This window comes from Eleutherodactylus coqui, chromosome 10, assembly GCF_035609145.1.
Source record: "Eleutherodactylus coqui strain aEleCoq1 chromosome 10, aEleCoq1.hap1, whole genome shotgun sequence".
In the NCBI taxonomy this organism is placed as follows: domain Eukaryota; kingdom Metazoa; phylum Chordata; class Amphibia; order Anura; family Eleutherodactylidae; genus Eleutherodactylus; species Eleutherodactylus coqui.
Genome location: NC_089846.1, coordinates 73749640 through 73772083, shown reverse-complemented (window position 1 = coordinate 73772083; position 22444 = coordinate 73749640). Strand labels below are relative to the sequence as shown.

At 48.1% G+C, this 22444-nt stretch overlaps 1 protein-coding gene across 3 annotated transcripts in view; it reads right to left on the bottom strand.

Annotated features, from left to right (window-relative positions):
• Positions 1-22444, bottom strand: part of TAP1 (transporter 1, ATP binding cassette subfamily B member) — a 69549-nt gene that overhangs the window by 4102 nt on the left and 43003 nt on the right. For all 3 annotated transcript variants that reach the window (XM_066581260.1, XM_066581261.1, XM_066581262.1), the window contains exons 2-11: positions 16910-17416; positions 16454-16568; positions 13928-14058; positions 13651-13856; positions 11748-11945; positions 11544-11672; positions 10829-11017; positions 10572-10745; positions 9680-9839; positions 8844-8980 (exon numbers count right to left, since the gene is read on the bottom strand). In XM_066581260.1, coding sequence (XP_066437357.1) covers positions 8844-8980; positions 9680-9839; positions 10572-10745; positions 10829-11017; positions 11544-11672; positions 11748-11945; positions 13651-13856; positions 13928-14058; positions 16454-16568; positions 16910-17405 — 1935 coding nt within the window. In that variant the 5' untranslated portion in view covers positions 17406-17416. The remainder of the gene's footprint in view (positions 1-8843; positions 8981-9679; positions 9840-10571; positions 10746-10828; positions 11018-11543; positions 11673-11747; positions 11946-13650; positions 13857-13927; positions 14059-16453; positions 16569-16909; positions 17417-22444) is intronic.

The following is a 22444-nucleotide window of genomic DNA, read 5'->3' as shown; positions in this document are numbered from 1 at the left end:
GCATTGAAATGAAGTATTTGGGTCTAACTTTAGAATACAGACATAAAATCATGTTTTGGCTATTTAAGATAAGTATTCGCTGGAATAACAGGTAATAATAATTCATTGCTCTTTATAACAAGTATGCTATTGAATAACATGGAATCTATCCACCATTGTTGTATAAAGACAAATGTTCTATACTAGTATAATCTTTTTGATAGACATGTGTTTTGGGCTAGAACTCTTTTCTAACAGATTGTGCATTATGTGTATCCATAAAATTGTGATTAAGTGATTTTTCAAACAAAATGACTTCCATCCTTAGGGAACAGGGTGAGAGGTGTTTTGAAAGAGGAAACAAAGGGTTAATAATCAGGTGTTGTTTTTAATGAGCTTCACTATTTAAATAGGCTAGCAATGTTATTTGTAAGGCCTTAGTCAGACGGGCGTTTTTAGCCGCGATTTGCGCATGCGTCCGGCGATTTTATAAAACCATTGCTTTGCAATGGTATCGGACACATGAGCGCTTTTTATGCGCTCGTCCGATAAATTATAGAACAAAAAAATCGCAGATCGCACCTATCTGCGATCTGCGATTCCTGTTCTCTTCTCTATATGCGCTCAATGGGGCTGGCGGCAGCCGCGCCAACCCCATTGAGAACATATAGAAGACAAATCATTCTTCTCTGCCACAGCTGTAACAGCTGTGGCAGAGAAGAACGATGTTTGCCCATTGAATTCAATGGAGCCGGCAATACAGCCGCTCCATTGAAAGCAATGGGCTGCCGGCGTGCGCAGGGTGAATTGTCGGGAAGGGCTTAAATATATAAGCCCTTCCCTGCAATTCATCCTAAAATGTGTTAAAATATAGTCCAGCCGCGGCCGCTGTCAGTTCTCCTGAACTGCTTTTCGGCACTATTCAGCCGGCGGGGCTTTAAAATCCCCGCCTGCTGAATGATCTGCCTCTGATTGGTCACAGCCCTGACCAATCAGAGGCAGGTTTCACTCACACACCCATTCATGAATTCATGAATGGGTGAGTGACTGCTGCCTCTCAGCGCTGAGCCAATCAGGGGCAGGTCTGACTCACATCCATTCATGAATTCATGAATGGGTGTGAGTGAGACATGCCTCTGATTGGCTCAGCGCTGAGCCAATCAGGGGGCAGGTCTGACTCACACCCCCTTCACACCCACTGCAGGACGGCCGCGCGGAGCTCCGGCTGCCGGGAGAAGGTGAGTACATATATATTTTTTATTTTTACACATTTTAGGATGAATTGCAGGGAAGGGCTTATATATTTAAGCCCTTCCCGACAATTCATCCCGGGCTCGCCCGCAGCGCATTGCTTTAAATGGAGTCGGCTCTATTGCCGTCTCCATTGAATGCAATGCGCTGGACAGCTCCGGCCCGTTTCTAATGAAATGCGGCTAGGAGCAGATTTTCGGGCGATTTGCGGGCGACTTGCGCGCACCGGTCACGTGATTTGCGGATGCGCATCCGTCATGCGATCCGCAAATCGCGCGAAAAAACGCCCGTCTGACTAAGGCCTAAGAGGTGATCAAGGCTCATGAGGAGCTGAAACTAGTCCTCTGGACCTGTGATTTTTATATGCACAGATTACAATAAAGGAGTTTTTATTCATGGCACTTCAAGTTCCCACCTGTTTGATTCTGCTTTACGTATAAATACCACCGGATCGAGTGGTTAATGAAGTATGTGAGTATACTCCTACATGTGAAATATATGCTGCAAGCTGAAGTGGATAAGACGAGGTGAGACTTTTTTTGAAGACAGAAAGTAAGCTTCCAGAATGGTGGGACATTTACCACAAGTCCAGGCAGTATAAGAGAATGAACTCGTCGCCAGCTTCATGCTGCCTGAACCATAGACAACATGCAGACCGGGCAGGCGGCCATGTTACAATGTGTCATTGTGATACACTGTAGCATTTCACAGGCAACAAACCCCTGGGATGGGAGACGTGTGCGGCCCACTCACTGGCATCTGCTTGTTGCGTACTACACACAGATTTTTTAAGTGTATTAGATGCAGTATGCAGCAGATACACCTGTAACATGCATATTTACTGCGTAACTTAAACACCATAGCCCATAATGGTCATCACATTGTTGACTCAGGTTCAGTTTATGATCTATTAGTATACCCAAGTCTTTTTCACATGTGCTTCTGGTTAGCCCAATTCCTCCCATTCTGTATGTGCTTTTTTTATTTTTCTTGCCCAGATGTAGGACTTGTTAAATACCATTCTGTTAGTCACCGCCCATTGTTCAAGCTCTTCTGAATACTCTCTCTCTTCCCTAGTGTTAATTACTGGTTAATTATTTACTGTTAATTAATTATGGTTAATTACTTTATTTTTATCCAAGTACTTGCATACATACTGATTAATAATTTGTTCAAAGATCTTTCCCGGTATAGAAGTCAGGCTCACAGGCCTGTAGTTTCCTGGATACACCTTCATTTTTTTTGAAGATAGGGATAACATTCACCCTTTTCCAATCTTCTGGGACTTTGCCTGTTCTCCAGGAATTTTCAAAGATTATGGCGAGTGGTTCAGCAATTACCTCTGCTGCTTCCTTTAGTATCCTGGGATGTAATTCATCTGGACCTTGAGACTTGAATTCATTTAAGTTAGCTAAGTGTTCCCTTACCATCTCTCTGCTTATAGATAGCCTGGATTCTCCCCCCCCCATAATACAAGGAACATCAGTTGATGTTCCATCTACTTTCTGAGAGAAAACAGATACATAATAGGAATTTAAAAGTGCAGCCTTCTCAACATTATTCTTAACCAATTCACCATTTTCATCTTGTAAGCATCCAATAGCATCTTTGACTTTTCCTTTGCTTTTGACATACCCCCCCAAATCCTTTTTTATTACTTTTGGCCTCTGTTGCAAGCCTCAATTCATTATTAGCTTTAGCTTTTCTGACACTTGCCCTACAGTTTCTGCATTCTTACATTCTTCTTTAGATATTCCCCCTTCTTTACATTTGATAAACATATTTTTCTTTGTTTTTAACATGTGTGCAAGTTCTGTGTTCATTCATCCTGGTCTCTTTAAATGCTTCCCATTCTTCCTTCTTTTAGGGATTGTTAACGATTGTGCTTTGAGAATCTAATTTCAAAATATTTCCCAAGCTTCTTGGACATTTCTGTCCTTAAGAACATCCAGCCATTGGATTCTTCCTATCCTCTTTCGGAGTTCATTAAAATCTGCCTTTCTGAAATCCAACTTTGAGGTCTGAGTCTTCTTAGGTCTTCCTCCTCTTTTTATCCAACATCCAAGGATAGCATAATCACTGCCTCCTAAGGTCCCAGCCACCCTTATTTCCCCATCCATTCCCTCCCTGTTGGTAAGAATCAGGTCCAAAACAGCAGATCCCCTTGTTTTCTCTTCTACCTTTTGGAAGATAAAGTTGTTAGGAATTTGTTGGATCCATTACTTTTACCTGAGAGAGATTCCCAACAAATGTTTGGATAGTTAAAATCTCCCATGATCACTATATGATGCTTCTTTGAGAGCTTGGCCATCTGATGTGGAAAGAGTTCTTCCATATATTCTGCTTGTCCAGGCAGCCTATACTAAATGCCTACAATGGTGTCCTTTCTGTTGTTCTGTCCTTGTATTCTTAACCAAACAGTTTCTACAGAACTCCCCTGATCTGAAGCTTGAATCTCTGTGGACGTGTATTATTCCTAACATACAACACAACACCTCCTCCCCCCTTTTTAGGTCTGTTTCGTATAAATACATTGTATCTTTCAAGCCTTGTATTCCAATCATGTGTATCATTCCACCAAGTTTCTGTGATGCCTATGACATCATATTTCTCTTCCTGAGTTAGGAGCTCTAATTCTCCTTGTTTGTTTCCCATGCTCTATGCATTTGTGTAGAAACATTTTAGTTTGTGATCGATGTCTCTTGCTCCTCTACTTTCTTTCTCATTTTTTTTGTCTTTGTTCTTCCTTTCCACTTCTAATAGCAGGGTTCTCAAATGTATTAATTAGCTCTATATTTTTACCTGGCTTTTCACATCCTTTCCCATATTGTTCTAGTTTAAAGCTCTCCTATTGAGTGAAGCAAGACGCACACCAAGTGTATGCTTACCCTTTTTGTAAGGTGCAATTTATCTCTAGCAAGCAGTCCATTGTATAGGTAATTCACTTCATGGTCTAGAAATCCAAATCTTTGCTGAGGGCACCATCAACGTAGCCAGTTGTTCGCCTATAGAAACCTGTTCCATCTTCTTATTCCATGGCCATCTACTGGGAGGATGTATGAGAAGACCACCTGTGCTCCTGATTCCTTCACCTTCTTTCCAAGATCTTCAAAGTCTCTGCAGATAGTTGCAAGGTCCTTTTTTGCAGTGTCTTTTGTCCCTGCATGTATTAATAGGAATGGGTGGTGTTCTGTAGGACTGAAGAGTCTTGACAGCCTACCAGACACATCTTTGATTTGTGCACCTCTCGTGAAGTGTCAGGTCTGCAGACAGCAGCCTCTGTTCCTCTACATAGGGAATCCCCTACAACCACCGCTCTCCTTTACATCTCCACAACAGCACTTCTTTTTCTCCATCCAAGAGGACTCTGTGCGGTTACTACACAATTCTTTGTGGGTAGAGTCATTTCTTGCTGTACCTCCTTTTCCTCTGCTCTGTTCTTTGTGGGTAGTCATATCTTGCTGCACCTCTTTCTCCTCTGCTCTGTTCTTTGTGGGTAGAGTAATTTCTTGCTGTACCTCTTTCTCCTCTGTTCTTTGTGGGTAGAGTAATTTCTTGCTGTACCTCTTTCTCCTCTGTTCTTTGTGGGTAGTGTCATTTCTTGCTGTACCTCTTTCTCCTCTGCTCTGTTCTTTGTGGAAGAGTCGTTTCTTGCTGTACCTCTTTCTCCCCTGCTCTGTTCTTTGTGGGTAGAGTCATTTCTTGCTGTACCTCTTTCCCCTCTGCTCTGTTCTTTGTGGGTCGAGCCATTTCTTGCTGTACCTCTTTCTTCTCTGTTCTTTGTGGGTAGAGTCATTTCTTGCTGTACCTCTTCCTCCTCTGCTTTGTTCTTTGTAGGTAAAGTCATTTCTTGCTGTACCTCTTTCTCCTGTGCTCTGTACTTTGTGGGTAGAGTCATTTTTTGCTGGACCTCTTTCTTCTCTGTTCTTTGAGGGTAGAGTCATTTCTTGCTGTACCTCTTTCTCCTCTGCTCTGTTCTTTGTGTGTAAAGCCATTTCTTGCTGTACCTCTTTCTCCTCTGCTCTGCTCTGTGTGGGTAGAGCCATTTCTTGCTGTACCTCTTTCTCCTCTGCTCTGTTCTTTGTGGGTAGAGCCATTTCCTGCTGTACCTCTTTCTCCTCTGCTCTGTTCTTTGTGGGTAGAGCCATTTCTTGCTGTACCTCTTTCTCCTCTGCTCTGTTCTTTGAGGGTAGAGTCATTTCTTGCTGGACCTCTTTCTTCTCTGTTCTTTGAGAGTAGAGGCATTTCTTGCTGTAGCTCTTTCTCCTCTGCTCTGTTCTTTGTGGGTAGAGCCATTTCTTGCTGTAGCTCTTTTTCCTCTGCTCTGTGTGGGTAGAGCCATTTCTTGCTGTACCTTTCTCCTCTGCTCTGTTCTTTGTGGGTAGAGTTATTTCTTGTTCTACCTCTTTCTCCTTCTGCTCAGGAACCAGTAACAGGTTTCCCTTTGTTAAAACCCCATACCGGTTCCCGAGCAGTGTGGGTGCTGGCTGACTCCTGATCTTCCTTCTTTGGGTCACATGCTTCTATTCCTCTGCTTTTGCAGGTACACCGGACATTTCTTTTCCTTAATACGTTTCAATGCAGCTACTCTTGCCTGAAGACTCTTCACCTTTTCCTCCAGTAGAGATACAACCTTACATTTCTATCCAGTGAAGTTTCGCTTCTCCTCTGGTAGGTCTGTAAAAATATATCATACGTTGCAGCTCACCAAATGGCTCCTCTCCTTTTCCATGTTGTCAAATGATGTCCACTTCCAAACTTCTAAAAGTCAAGAATTGTAGTGAAGATACTACCAAATGTACAACTTTGAGCGCTGCTAGGCGCGCAGTCTAGCGATGTCCTCTGAGCAGGTAGACCCAGCTAATCCCGACAATCTTTCCAGAATCTTATGTGCATGAGAAAAACGCTGATCAGATTGGCTCAAAGTAAACCAATGGAGTTTGAGCACGGTGTAATACGCAGCAACCATGCCACCGCATGAGAGGGAGCCGCCCCAACAGCTTAGCTTTATAAGATGGCCCCATCGCTATACGCGGCATCCTAACATCGGGTACAAGTACCGATGCTACATTATTAATGCAAGTTATTTGTCACAGAAAATATCATATAAATCTATATATATAAAATTGAATGTATGCGTGCGTGTCTGTCTGCGTGTCTGTTTGTCCTTTATGCGCTACTACACCATTCATCCGATCGCCATGAAACTTTGGGAAGTTGTTGAGTACACTCCTGGGAAGATTATAGGCATAGTACATTTATGCTACGATAAATGGCGCGCGTGCGAGCGTCGTCGACAGTTACGACCCCCCCACGTAGATCGTTCGATTTCCATCATTGCCACTAATTCTCTCACTTCCCGATGTCGTAGAAACATGAAATTTGGCACAAGCATTGATTATGTCATAAATAGGAAAAGTTAATGGGTCCCAACTCAATTATTCAATTCTAAGCGCCAAAGAATTAGCATCCAAATTTTACGTACGGAATCTAATTTTCTCGCTTCCCAATGTCATAGAAACTTGAAATTTGGCACGAGCATTGATTATGTCATAAATAGGAAACGCTAATGGGTCCCAACTCGATTATTCAATTCTATGCGCCAAAGAATTGGCTTCCAAATTTTACGTACGGAATGTAATTTTCTCACATAGAAACTTGAAATTTGGCACGGGCATTCAATATGTTATAAATAGGAAAAGCTAATGGGTCCCAACTCGCTTATTCAATTCTATGCGCCAAAGAGTTAGCGTCCAAATTTTACGTACGGAATGTAATTTTCTCACATAGAAACTTGAAATTTGGCACAGGCATTGAATATGTCATAAATAGGAAAAGCTAATGGGTCCCAACTCCATTATTCAATTCTATACGCAAAAGAATTAGCGTCCAAATTTTACGTACGGAATGTCATTTTCTCACATAGAAACTTGAAATTTGGCACGGGCATTGATTATGCCATAAATAGGAAAAGTTAATGGGTCCCAAGTCGATTATTCAATTCTATGCGCAAAAGAATTAGCGTCCAAATTTTACGTACGGAATGTAATTTTCTCACTTCCTGATATATATAAATAAATGTCTGTCTGTCCTTTATGCATTACTACACCATTCATCCAATTGCCACGAGACTTTGGGAAGTTGCTGAGTACACTCCTGGGAAGATTATAGGCATAGTACAACTATCCTACGATAGGTGCCTCGCGTACGAGCATCGTCGACAGTTATGCCCCCCAGACAAAGATCGTTTGATTTCCATCTCAAGCACGAAAGTAAAAGGCATTACGAGCAACGGGATGAGTGTTCAACAACAAAATGATGCACCGCCGAACGTTTCGCAAGACAATTGCTGGATATTGAGAATGCTGAGGTAAAATGAAAGCTGTGCTGTGATTGGTGGCTACTTCTTATACTACTGAGGTTGCATGAAAGCTGTGCTGCGATTCGTTGTTATATATTATACCACTGAGGTAACATGAAAGCTGCGCTGTGATTGGTTGCTATATATAATACCGCAGAGGTAACATGAAAGCTGCGCTGTGATTGGTTGCTATTTTTTATATTGCTGAGGCAGAATAAAAGTTGCGCTGTGATTGGTTGTTATTTCTCTTACTGCTAAGGTAACATGAAAGCTGCGCTGTGATTGGTTGTTATATATTACACCACTGAGGTAACATGAAAGCTGCGCTGTGATTGGTTGTTATCTAGATATATAAAAACGAATGAATGTCTGTCTGTCTTCGCAGCAACGCGCGACGGGTAAGCTAGTAGTGGATAAAACAAACTGCAGTCTAACCGCACTAATGTATAAAATGTAGCAGGAAGTTGCAGAACTTTTACGTAATATGGTAATTTACATAAAAACAGCAATTCCCTTTATGTGTGTACTTCAGTGTAAAAGCCCATTTACAAAGAATGATGATCACTCAAAATTCGCTCAAACGGTAGTTTGAGTGACAGTTTTGAGCGATTATCTTTGTATAGTCTATAGTAGCTAAGTAGCTACTTAAAGAGTTATAAATGCAGGCGGAGCTGGACACCGCTGATAACTCAGAGACTAAAGCAGATGTTTGCATATACAAAACAGCTGTTTTGTTCTCGCAGGTATCAGCGGTGTCCCACTGAGCTGATAGCTCCCAGAAACAGCAGGAGTGATGACAGCTGCTTTGTTCTCGGAGCTTTCAGCTGGTTCAGAAAATCACCGTGCGGCGCTGATAACAGTCATCGGTGAGTTCTAGCTGGCTAGAAACCAACCATGAACGAACAGTGCACGATGGCAGCGTGTTTAGACACAGCAATTATTGCTCAAAAGTTGCCTTTTAAGCTAATTTTGAGCGACAATCATTGTGTCTAAATGGGCCTTAAGCTGCAGGCATCTCAGTGATGGGCGGTATGTAGGGAAGAGTCTAGTGGTTCCCCACAAGACCCACGCAGTCACCACCGACGGATACGCCACTAAATCTACATCCAACCTGCAGCTTTTATCAATTTGCTAAGAGGGAAATCGGCAGCAATGCCACATCAAGTACAGGCAAGACCCGTGGACTCTGCAGCGGAGGTTTACGTCCCCCATGAACCCATCCTACAAAGAGGGGGTGCAGCCGTTCACTCACCTTCAGCTCCGTGTCGGCATCCAGAGAACTGGTGGCATCATCTAGGATGAGGATCTTGGGGTCTCTAAGTAGAGCTCGTGCCAGGGCCACTCGCTGCCGCTGACCCCCAGACAGAAGTTCCCCTTTCTGCCCAGCACCTTAGGGGAGAGAATGACATAAACTCAGTGTCTTCACCCTGCAGGTTCTGTTGACATCCATACGTGCTGATCCTGCCTCTAAATCTGCAGGAGAATTCATATATTTTGCCACTGATTGGCATGCGGATGGAGCCCGGTCAATGCACAAATGCAGAATGTGGATTTTCCCACACGATTCCATCTGGATCCGTGGCAGAAAGTCCAGACACGGATTTTGTTCGCTGACAGGATTAGATCCACATGTGAATCCACTGCAAAAAATATGCGGCTTGCATGCAACTTTAACGGCTGAATCATCATGGAGAATTCTGTGCCCGACTCCGGTGCGTGAACATCACCTGAGGGAAGGTTCCCACGGGTGGGATATTGCTAATTTGCAACAGAAAAGATCTTCAGCACTTAGAGTGCAAGCTTTGTGGTTACAGTTACAAAAATCTCATCCACATGTAGCGGAAAAATTCTGCACAAAATTCTCTGCAGAACAGATCAGCAGTGCGGATGTTAAACCTGCAGCTTGTCGACCTCTGCTGCACATTTTCCGTGTGGATTCCAACTCCTCCATAAGGGGATGAAGTAGCCAACAGTCGCGTGGATCTCGTCACGTTTTTTCCCTGCTGTGACTGCAGCACTTTGGCCCCATGGAAGCCTCCTGCTGCGGTCGGGTGTGTAGCCGTGTATATATATATATATATATTATACCTGTCTGGTAACTGCTGGGCTTCTCCAGGATGAAGTCATGGGCACTCGCTGCCATCGCCGCCTCCTGCACGGACTTCAGGCTCTTTTCTCCCAACCCATAAGAAATATTGTCCTTTATGGAGCGGGCAGTGAGGATGGGTTCTTGGTTCACCACCGAGACCTACAATAACACAAGAAGAGATGGATGCCCGCTGTAGGGGGCTGACTACAAAGGCCTAGCATCTCATACACAATCCTATACTACAAGCTGGTACATGTTAAAAGGGTTTTCTGACAATCTTTCCACCCGCTCTGAACAGTAACATCTCAGAAGCGGTTATTCTTGGGTTAAGGCTCCGGTAACGTGATGCCTTACTATGTATCACATCCTCCGCTGACATCCTGTACATTAGTACCATGATGAGCGTCTTGAACTCCCCTCCGCCAATGTACAGGCTGTCATCGGTGATGTAATGCGCTATAAATGCTGATGGCGACAAAGAAGGACCCTGTGCCGTAGGCCGTATTCAGGGAGAAGCTGGATGAAGGCGTTCTCCTTGCAGACTGCTCCCAATATGTTGCATGCTGGGAATTGTAGTTTTCAGTTTTATACTCATCTTATAGACAAACGCTACAGCAGAACGCCAGCAATGAAAACAAAGGTGGCCGCTCAGAAGATTTTTCTGCGCACTACTTCAGCTGACTAAGGCTAACATCACACGGACGAGTACGATATTGGGCTGTCAATCACTATTATGTGAATTCCCCGCAGATGCTAGGTGTTTTTATGTCAACACCGCTTCACATCACTTTGGGGAGTTGAGATCCTAAAACAATAGTTTAGGGAGTTTTTGTTTACATGTGTTGCCGCCGCTATCCTACGATTGCTAACATTACATTCACACTCACTGACCTTCCTGCGATAGTACTGGTTCTCGTAATGGGATATGGGTCTTCCATCCAGCAGGATCTGCCCCGACTGCGGTTCATACAAGCGGAGCAGCAGATTCACGACAGTGGTCTTTCCCGCATCGCACGCTCCCACCAGAGCCGTCACCTTCCCTGGCTTTAATTCGAATGACACATCCTGTGGATACAGAGAGACGTATCGTCTTTAGTTGTTACCGGCTGAACACGCGCCGACCTAATGTACAAGATTAGACATCATACCTGCAGAGCCAGGTGCTGCGGGCGCCTCGGGTAAGAAAACGTAACGTTACTAAATGTAATGTGCCCCTCCAGGTCGTTGGGGCTCAGCGTTCCTGGCTGGGGCTTTTGTGGGGTTCGGTCCATATATTCAAAGATTTTTTGAGAAGATCCCACAGCTTTCCGCACATCTGGATATGTATGCAGAAGGACCTAAAGAAAGTATACGTTGGTTTATCAGATCATAATGGAACACAATGATAGGTTCCACGCGGGAGTCCGTGATGGCTGCAACAATTGCACTACCAAAATATCGGGGCGCTCAGCTTGCCTAATAAGCCATTACAGCTCCAAGATCCTACATACATAGTATACGATGAAGAGCAGCCTGCTGTCTGCACAGACGTTATTACTTAAATTAATTCGAGTACATGGGGAGCTGTGATGACTGGGGGACTGTATAGTATATGGGGCAGGGCTTCCCCCGACTAGTGAACTGTGATGACTGGGGGACTGTATAGTATATGGGGTAGGGCTACCCTGAATGGTGAGCTGTGATGATTGGGGGGCTGTAGAGTACATGGGGGGCTGTATAGTATATGGGTGGGGCTTCCTTGACTGGGGGGGCTGTGATAACTAGGGGGCTGTCTAGTATATGGGGTAGGACTTCCCTGACTGTTGAGCTGTGATGATTCTCATGCACCGCCGAGAATAAGCGTCTGATCTGTTCGCTCCTCACCTCCACAGCAGTTACAAACTGCAGTTCATACAGCACAAAGGACACCAGTTCTCCTCCGCTCATCTCTTCACACGTCACTAAACGGCCTCCAAAATACAAAATGCTCACCTTCAAGGCCAGGCCCGAAAACTGCAAGAACAGACAGGCACATGGTCAATACTGTATTATGGCGTGGACGCGTTCCATGTACTCTACTGGTCTTACATTGTTGGCCACCATAGTCCAGCAGTATGCCATGGCCTCTATCTTGTTGAGTTGGTAGGTGACATCAAGCTTCCCCTCGTAGCGCAGGCACTCTCCATCTTCGTTAGCAAAGCTGCGGACAGTCCTCATGTTAGAGAAGGTCTCCTGCGCCGCCTGCTGGACCTTAGAGAGAGACTCCTGGATCCTCGTAGCAAGACTCTAAGAGGAGACAAGTACAAGAAAGTCATACAATGACCGTGAAGTGGAACAACAGGAAAATAATAACTACACTAAATGAATCTAGTCCTTCCATGATGTAACATAGATGGACTAGAGAACACCAGAAAAGTGACTGGAGACACGAGGGGCACTATCAGTATAGAGAGGTCACATGCACGCATTTAGGCATCTCTGAAAATGGTGTAAACTTCTCCAAATATGTACAAATGGCACCCGTGGTCTGCTAAATGTAGCGCTCACTATGTCTGCGGGAACAGATGGACTGCAGCTATACGGTGACCCCAGGAGGTACAATGTGTGATCACGCGTGTCCTACATGCTGGGGATTTGTGGCGTCTCAGCAGTACAAGCTGTTATCAAATCTCGTTCCCGGGGGGCAGAAAAAATATAGGACCCACTAGTGATGACTAGAATGGCACGTAGACCACTGGGACCCACCAGTAATCACTAGAATGGCATATAGAATATTGGGACCCACTACTGATGACCAGAATGGCATGTAGACCACTGGGACCCACCAATGACCACTAGAATGGCATATAGACCACTGGGACCCACCAGTGACCACTAGAATGGTATATGGAATACTGGGACCCACCAGTGATTATTAGAATGGCACATAGACCACTGGGATCCACCAATGACCACCAGAATGGCATATAGACCACTGGGACCCACCCGTGACCACTAGAATGGCATATAGACCACTGGGACCCACCAGTGACCACTAGAATGGCATATGGAATACTGGGACCCACCAGTGATTACTAGAATGGCATATAGACCACTTGGACCCACCAGTGACCACTAGAATGGCATATAGACCACTGGGGCCCACCAGTGACCACTAGAATGGCATATGGAATACTGGGACCCACCAGTGATTACTAGAATGGCATATAGACCACTGGGACCCACCAGTGACCACTAGAATGGCATATGGAATACTGGGACCCACCAGTGATTATTAGAATGGCACATAGACCACTGGGATCCACCAATGACCACCAGAATGGCATATAGACCACTGGGACCCACCCGTGACCACTAGAATGGCATATAGACCACTGGGGCCCACCAGTGACCACTAGAATGGCATATGGAATACTGGGACCCACCAGTGATTACTAGAATGGCATATAGACCACTGGGACCCACCAATGACCACTAGAATGGCATATAGACCACTGGTCTTGCCACTAGAATGGCAGTCCACAAGTCCTCCTAGTGAATAGTGCAGCAGTGCGCACATGTGACCACTGCTCCATTCACTTCTAACTGATAGCGATAGATGAGCGCTGTGCTTGGCTCTAGTCTAGACAGTGAATGGAGTGGTGGCAAAGCACATGTACCACTGTCATTCACTAAGTGGACTCTTGTGACCCCTGGGGGTCCAAGTGGTTGGATCAAACATTTATCACCTATCCTGCCTATTGATAATTCACTTCAGAAACGAGCATAGAACTGGTTAATGCCTCCTCTCAGCCAACAACCTTTTTTCTATATGCTTTTCAATATGTTGAGGGCATAAAAATACCTAAAACACAGTAAATTTAGTGCAGGTTCCTAGCAAGCTGTAAAGCATGCGCTGCAGCCCCTCGGACCCCTGGAGACATCTCCACAGAGCCCGCTAGTCGAAGGATTGCGGAGATCTCATCTCGGTCGGCATACACCTGACGCTCACCTGGGAATGGGCTCCAGTCACCTGAGGCACAATCGTGATTACTAGGAGGCACAGCACAGTGTAGAGAGTCAGCTTTGTGGACAAGATGACCATGTAGATAAATAGGAAGACCAGTCTCATCAAGTACCACATCAGCAAGCTAAGATTGTGGCTGAGAGCTTCACTCATTGCTGTGATGTCAGTTGTCACCCGAGACGTGATGTCACCTGAGAAACAAGAGACGTCATCAGGAGGACATCAAGGATCTCCATCACATCCGCATCCCCATCCTTGTTACCTGCAGGGACCGTGTCAAAGAAGGTGATCTCCTGCTGCAAGACGGAGCGGAGGAGCTGTCCCTGCGTCTTAATGTGGACCAGGCTCATGGTGACGCTGAAGATGCAGTCACAGATGAATTCTGTCACCGCGCTGCAAGTCAACCAAACATGATCATTATATATACCAATAATATATACGGTAATGCGGAACCTGCAGCAGCGCATTATACAGGGTGATTCCAAAGTCAGGGCCGCCTGGAATATCTTCTGAATGCAAAGAGATCCAGGTAACAAGCTTTGTAGAACATTTCAATGGGGGTAAAAAAAACCTTTTGGCGCTATGGTGGTACCTGTCAGCCATCTTGGAATCAGCCCAAGAAACGTTAATGGAAAGGGGGTCAAGGGATACATGATTTAGGTGTAGCATTTCATCAGAAAGTGATCCGTACGGTCATTTTTCAATACATGCAAACATTTTCCAGCCATTACTGATTTATGAATGATGTCATGTTGGGGATTTATAAAAGTTCTGTTGACTTTTGTGTTATGGGAAACAGTAATCACGTCTTTTCAGGTACCAGAAGACGCCGTTAACAATACAGGACTGAGATCATCCTGACGGCCGGTTACAGAGGTTCACAAAGGGTGGCCATGGCTTTCCATCAAGATGGCTGGTTACTGTGCAAACTGTCAGGAGACGGATGCAGAAGGTCAGAGAAGCTGCTAGTGTCCAGGACAACCAAGAACCGCTCGTCTCCGATGCTCAGCTGTGCTGTTTTCACAAAGAGTCCACATGAAAGCCCCAGAAGACGGGCATTGGAGCTCCGTGTGGGTCAACCAACTGGCACAAGGATCCTCAAGTCAAACAAGGCCTCTACAAACTACAGAAGTTGTGTGCCGATGACCCAGATGGCAGCACAAATGTGTGCACAAGATGCGCGGTTCGTGAGCACAGCTGGGCATCGGAGACGAGCGTTTCGCGGTTGTCCTGGACACTAGCAGCTTCCCTGACCTTCTGTGCCCATCTCCTGACAGTTGGCACATTCGCCGGACGTCTTACTGGCTGTTCTTGATGGAAAGCCTTGGCCACCCTTAGTAAAACTCTGTAACCGGCCATCAGGATGATCTCAGTTCTGTCCTGCATTGTTAACGGCGTCTTCTGGTACCTGGAAAGACATGATTAGTGTTTCCCATAACACAAAAGTCAACAGAACATAAAATCTGATTCCCATCATGACATTTATAAATCAGAAATGGCTGCACAAAATGAAAAAGATGACCGCATCCATCAATTCCAATGAAATTCGACCCTTGAGTCATGTATCCCATGACCCCTTTTCCATTGAAGTTTCTTGAGTTGAATACAAGATGGCTGCCACCAAGATGGCCAACAGCCACCACCATAGTGCCAAAAAGTTTCCTCCGAGCCAACTGTTTATACTGTAGGTCATCAGACTGGTGGCACCACAGACCAGAGCAGCTGGACTCAGGGCTGCCGGGAGCTGGGCCCCCAATGGTCCTAAGAACGGCCATATTCAGACCCAGAAGTCTCAGGCACAACTCGCATCGCATTATCCAATATGCATGTGCAGTGGACCTGGCACATGGAAGTGCGTGTGTGCAGCTTAATTAATAACAATAATGGCAATGATGGGTCAGAGCGCTGTCCGTAAAATATACTAATAACGCTCAGGTGGGATTTTTCATGCGTATAAAATATGCATTGACATGTCTCTACATGTACGTAAATCCCTATAGCTTATATTTGTACATATTACATGTGTGATACGCACCAAAATAGGACATACTGTGTTTTGTTTTTTCACATGTGTAAAACAAAGGCAACTGTGAGCAGCCCAATAGAAATCAGTGGGCAACATACATCCATGTGAGTGAGCTCTAAGTAAGCGACTCCTAAGTGAGCGAGCCCTAGCTGAGTGAGAGACCGCTAAGTGAGTGACCTCTAAGTGAGTGACCCCTAAGTTAGTGAGCCCTAAGTGAACGAGTCCTAAATGAACAAGCCCTAAGTGAGTGACCCCTAAGTGAGCGAGCTGTAAGAGAGCGAGCCGTAAGTGAGCAAGCCCTAAGTGAGCGAGCCCTGTGTGAGCGAGCCCTATGTGAGCGAGCCCTAAGTGAGAGAGCTGTAAGAGAGCGAGCCGTAAGTGAGCAAGCCCTAAGTGAGCGAGCCCTGTGTGATCGAGGCCTATGTGGGCGAGGCCTATGTGGGCGAGCCCTAAGTGAGTGAGCCCTAAGTGAGAGATCCCTAAGTCAGCGAGCCCTATGTGAGTGACCCCTAAGTGAGCGACCCCTAAGTGAGTGAGTTCTAAGTGAGTGAGCCCTAACTGCTTACTTTCCCTGACGGCTACATATGCTCCCCTATGGAGGGGCCATAATACTCGCAGCCAGTAAGGCACAATAAATGTGCTGTTGGGCTACTAGGAGCGTGAAGTAAACGGCGCGTGGTGTAGTAATGAGGGGAGCGCTCCCCCGTCTGTCTGACAGACTGCTGCGCTCACGTGCCTGGAGGAGGGCAGCACTCGCCTCACCTGGATAATGTGATCAGAGCCATGGTTACAATGGTCATCCAGAATATGGAGGGGTTCTCCTTGCTGTGGATCCAGTCCGTCATTCGCCCGGTGTAAGTAGGGATCGCTATCTCGCCTGTCGAATGGGAAGAAGACAGTAACTAAGACGTCAGACACGAGAAGTAGTCCCGTTCATATTTGGTCCCTATAATTCAATCAAAGGAGACTTATCAAAAGCGGTGCAAAAGTAAAAAAGACACAGTCGCCCGTAGCAACAGATTTTAGAAGTCATTTGGGCTGACTTTGCACAGGTCTTGATAAAATCCCCCCCCCGTACCCCACCACTGGACATGATTAGACGGGACTGTCTAGCAAGACTAGAGTCCCCCCCGGGGGAAGCAGCTCCGCACACAACCCCATAATATAAGATGTCTGTGTAATGAAGTGCTAAGGATCCCGGACCATCTAATAACTTACCCCAGGACGACAGCACGAGAAATAGCGCCACCAGCAGGAACCTGCGCCAGTACGGTACCAGGAGTTCTATCAGTCTCCACAGAGAGGCTAGTGACTCCGACTCCTCGTCTTCATCGTTGAGGAACAGGTGATGCCAGACGACTACAGACATGAAGGTGACGAGGTAGGAGCAGATGAAGAGGTCTACGTGCCCCCAGCGGTGCAGCACTTCAGCCCCGGACCGGGGTAGTAGGATGGCAGAGACACTCACACAAGATGGCACCAGCAGGCTGGAGACTGTGCTGAATGCCAGTAGTTTATCCACCTGTGGGATCCGTTGCTTGGACACGTAGCTGAGCGCAAGGACAGTGAGGGTGAGGACCAACAGCTGGGCCAGGCCTAGCCCCCAGGCCAGAGGGAGGGTCACAGGTAGGTAGCGGCTCACAACCAGCCGTAGTACTTGCAAGGTAGCAAAGTCTATGCCCATGAGGCCACACAGTGGCCAGAAGAAATACATTGTGGGAAAACCTATAACAAGAGAACAGTGAGAAGCTCGTTAGTCCAAGCGGACGCCGGGTGTATCTGCCACGGATCTTCAGCAGTGACCTGCGCGAAAAACCTGCAGCTACCAGGGTGGATTGACTGCCGATTTGGCCGCCAGTAAAGTCTTTAGCAGAAATCCACAAGTCTTCTGCAGGAATAACAGCTTCTATCTCAGTTGGGGCACCTCCTATGTCCGCTTGAGGCTCATAGTGAGATCTCAGGAACGTATTATCCCTCTTTGACTACTCTGTAGGCCCCTCCAGGTCACTACAGTTCCCCACTATTTAAAAATACAGCCATCCTCGGAGTGAACTACAAACTGTAGGATGAGTGTCAAGGGGCATGGCTTAAGTGACCCATCATATTTATATACTGAGAAACTGGCATGGATTATAGCTGAATGCTACGCCAACTTGTAACCACTTATACCGTGTATATATGAGACATAGAGCAGCCCATACAGTGACCCTTATACACAGTGACCCCACCCTACACAGTGACCCCACCTACACAGTAACTCTCCTACACAGTGACCCCCCCCCTAAACAGTGACCAACCTACACAGTGACCCACTATACACACATTAACCCCCTCTCCACAGTGACTCCTCTACAGTTACCCCCTACACAGTGACCTCGCCTACACAGTGCCCCCCTACACAGTGACCTCGCCTACACAGTGCCCCCCTACACAGTGACGCCCCCTACATAGTGACCCTCTACACAGTGACCACCCTATACAGTGACCCCTCCTACACAGTGACCCCTCCTACACAGTGACCCCTCTACAGTTATCTCGCCTACACAGTGCCCCCTCTATCGCCCTGCTTTTTTAAAATCTCCACAGTGTCATTGACTTCAATGGAAGCCGTCCCTGGTCCGCATAAAAATGGAGCATGCTGCGGATATTGAACTACGGATGACCCATGCAGATTCTGCATTCAATTATGCCCATGGACATGAGAACTAACTCCTTTATGCCACAATCGAAAAAAGCTGCAGCATGTCAGCAGCTGACAGAGGAGGGGAAGAAGCTCCTGCTGTCACCCATCAGCATCCTGCCAGCAGCTGACAGGGGAGGAACTCCTGCTGTCACCCATCAGCATCCTGCCAGCAGCTGACAGGGGAGGGGGGAGGAGCTCCTGCTGTCACCCATCAGCATCCTGCCAGCAGCTGACAGGGGAGGGGGGGAAGAGCTCCTGCTGTTACCATCAGCATCCTGCCAGCAGCTGACAGGAGAGGAAGAGGAGCTCCTGCTGTCACCCATCAGCACTCTGCCAGCAGCTGACAGGGAAGGGGGAGGAGCTCCTGCTGTCACCCATCAGCATCCTGCCAGCAGCTGGCAGGGGAGGAACTCCTGCTGTCACCCATCAGCATCCTGCCAGCAGCTGACAGGGGAGGGGGGAGGAGCTCCTGCTGTCACCCATCAGCATCCTGCCAGCAGCTGACAGGGGAGGGGGGGGGAAGAGCTCCTGCTGTCACCCATCAGCATCCTGCCAGCGGCTGACAGGGGAGGGGGGAAGAGCTCCTGCTGTTACCATCAGCATCCTGCCAGCAGCTGACAGGAGAGGAAGAGGAGCTCCTGCTGTCACCCATCAGCACTCTGCCAGCAGCTGACAGGGAAGGGGGAGGAGCTCCTGCTGTCACCCATCAGCACTCTGCCAGCAGCTGACAGGGGAGGGGGGGAGGAGCTCCTGCTGGCACCCATCAGCATCCTGCCAGCAGCTGACAGGGGAGGGGGAGGAGCTCCTGCTGTCACCCATCAGCATCCTGCCAGCAGCTGACAGGGGAGGGGGAGGAGCTCCTGCTGTCACCCATCAGCACTCTGCCAGCAGCTGACAGGGGAGGGGGAGGAGTTCCTGCTGTCACCCATCAGCACTCCTCCAGCAGCTAACAGGGGAGGGGGGAGGAGCTCCTGCTGTGCTGCGGATAACCGTGGACGCTTGCCGTCGGTCATGTGCAGTTTTTTCATGTCAATTGCTGATGGGTTGTGGGTCGGACGGCTTCCCTTGATTTCTAATGGAGGCCGTCCGGGTGGAGTCCACAGCCAAATAGAGCGCACTGCGATTTTTCCTCCGCTAACGGAAATCGCAAATCGTTTTGCAAGTGTAAAGGAAAAAGTGATTTTAACATACCTTTCAATGCCGGACGCAGAGGCCTGTGTGAAGCCGCCCTAACGCTGCAAATTAGGCCCCGCCTCCAAAAGAGTCTAATAAGCTGAAGTCATAAGCCTAGTACAATGCACTACGGAAGTATTGTGGTGTGGTATCCTAGTGATCAAGCAAACTTCAAGTCTCCTTCAGGGACTAAAAATAGTGCCGAAAAAAGTTCAAGAAGGTTTAATTAAACAAAAAACGTGCATTTTTAAATAAAAAAATATACATTTTTACCCACAAAAAACTTTTTTAGATGATTAAAATACTCGCAAAAACTTCACCCCCTAATAACTATTCCGGCGTTCGCCACGACGCGGACACGGGAAGATTTAGTTATCTGACCTGGTGAACGCCGTAACAATAATTAAAAAAACTAACATCAGAGCTGTTATTATTCTTCTGTTCGCCTCCCAAAAAACACAATAAAATCATCCAGAAGTTACCGATACAAACTACAACTACTACGAGCCGCCAGCGCCGCCGGGGTGACAATGTGCCGTCTCTGAGCATGCGGCGCGGCTGGTTTTCTTTAAAAACATGCCCCTTCGCAGCGACCACTCTGCCCCACCGCAGCACTCCCTCTGCTCCACTGGAGCGACCCCTCTGCCCCGTCGCAGCGCCCCCTCTGCCCGCCGCAGCGACCCCTCTGCCTGGCCGCAGCGACCCCTCTGCCTGGCCGCAGCGACCCCTCTACCCTGCCGGAGCGACCCCTCTACCCCGTCGCAGCACTCACTCTGTCCCATCGCAGCTCCCCCTCTGCCCCGCCGCAGCTCCCCCTCTGCCCCGCCGCAGCGACCCCTCTGCCCCGCCGCAGCGACCCCTCTGCCCCGCCGCAGCGACCCCTCTGCCCCGCCGCAGCGACCCCTCTGCCCCGCCGCAGCGACTCCTCTGCCCCGCCGCAGTGACTCCTCTGCCCGGCCGCAGTGACTCCTCTTCCCTGCCGCAGTGCCCTTTTCTGTCCCGCCACACTGTTATCGGGGTCTCTGTTTCTCTTCCACAACATCGAAGACTTGATGTGAGGGGTATAACCTGCTCTATAATAAGTAATGAGGACACCTACCTCCTATTTGGCTCTACAACAAGTACCGCAGAACACCTACCTGCCTCCCCCTCTTCCGCTCTACAGTGAGTATTGCGGCCACCTACCTCCCCCTCTTCTTCGGCTCTTCAGTGAGTATGATGGCCACCTACCTCCTCAGCGGCACTACAGTAAGTACCGCGGACACCCACCCCCCCTCCTCCTCAGCTCTACAGTGAGTACCGCGGCTACCCACCTCCCCCTCGGCTCTACAGTGAGTACCACGGCCACCTACCTCCCCCTCCTCCCCTGCTCTACAGTGAGTACCATGGACACCCCCCTCCTCCTCGGCTCTACAGTGAGTACACTTAACTCCTCCTCATCTCTACAGTGAGTATCGCGGACACCTACCTCCTCCTCCCCCGCTCTACAGTGAGTTCCACAGACACCTACCTCACCTTCCTCCTCGGCTCTACGGGGAGAACCGCGTCCACCTACCTCCCCCTTCTCCTCGGCTCTACAGGGAGTACTACGGCCACCGACCTCCTCCTCCGCTGCTCTACAGTGAGTACCTTGGACACCTACCTCCCCCTTCGCTCTACAGTGAGTACCACTGCCAACTACCTCCCCATCAGATCTACAGTTAGTTCCGCGGCCACCTACCTCACTCTCCTCCTCAGCTCTACAGTGAGTACCATGGATAATTATCTAATCCTCATCTTCTGAGTAAGTCCTGCGACAACCACCTCCTCCTCTCTACAGTCAGTACCGTGTACACCTGCCTCCCCCTCCTCTCTACAGTAAGTACCGCAGATAGCCACCTTCTCCTCCTCCCCTGCTCCACAGTGAGTACCTCGGGCACCCACCTCCTCCTCTCTACAGTGAGTACCGTACACCTACCTCCTCATCCGCTCTACAGTAAGTACTGCAGACACCCACCTCCTCTGCTGTACAGTAAATACCGCGGGCACCTACCTCCTCCACGGCTCTACAGTAAGTACCACAGACACCTACCTCCTCCTCGGCTCTACAGGAAGTACTGCAGACACCCATCTCCTCCTTGGCTCTACAGTAAGTACCATGAACACCCACCTCCCCCTCCTCTCTACACTAAGTATCGCGGGCACCCACCTCCTCCACGGCTCTACAGTAAGTACCGTGGACACCTACCTCCTCCTCGGCTCTACAGGAAGTACCGCGGACACCCATCTCCTCCTCCGCTGTACAGTGAGTACCGCAGGCACCTACCTCCTCCACGGCTCTACAGTAAGTACCGCAAACACCTACCGCCTCATCCGCTCTACAGTAAGTACTGCAGACACCCACCTCCTCCTCCGCTGTACAGCGAGTACCGCGGGCACCTACCTCCTCCTCGGCTCTACAGGAAGTACCGTGAACACCCACCTCCCCCTCCTCTCTACACTAAGTACCGCAGGCACCCACCTTCTCCACAGCTCTACAGTAAGTACCGTGGACACCTACCTCCTCCTCGGCTCTACAGGAAGTACCGCGGACACCCATCTCCTCTCTGCAGTAAGGACCACGGACACGTACCTCCTCCTTGGCTCTAAAATAAGCACCACGGCGAACTACCTGGCTCCTCCTCTCAACAGTAGATACTGCGGACACCCACCTCCTCCTTTTCTCTACGGTAAGTAACGTAGACAACCACCCCCTCTTCCTCTCTACAGTAAGTACCGCGAACACCCACCTCCTTCTCTCTACAGTAAGTACCGTGGCCACCTACCTCCTCCTCTATGGTAAGTACTGCAGACACCCACCTCCTCCTCCTTTCTACAGTAAGTACCGCGGGCACCCACCTCCTCCACGGCTCTACAGT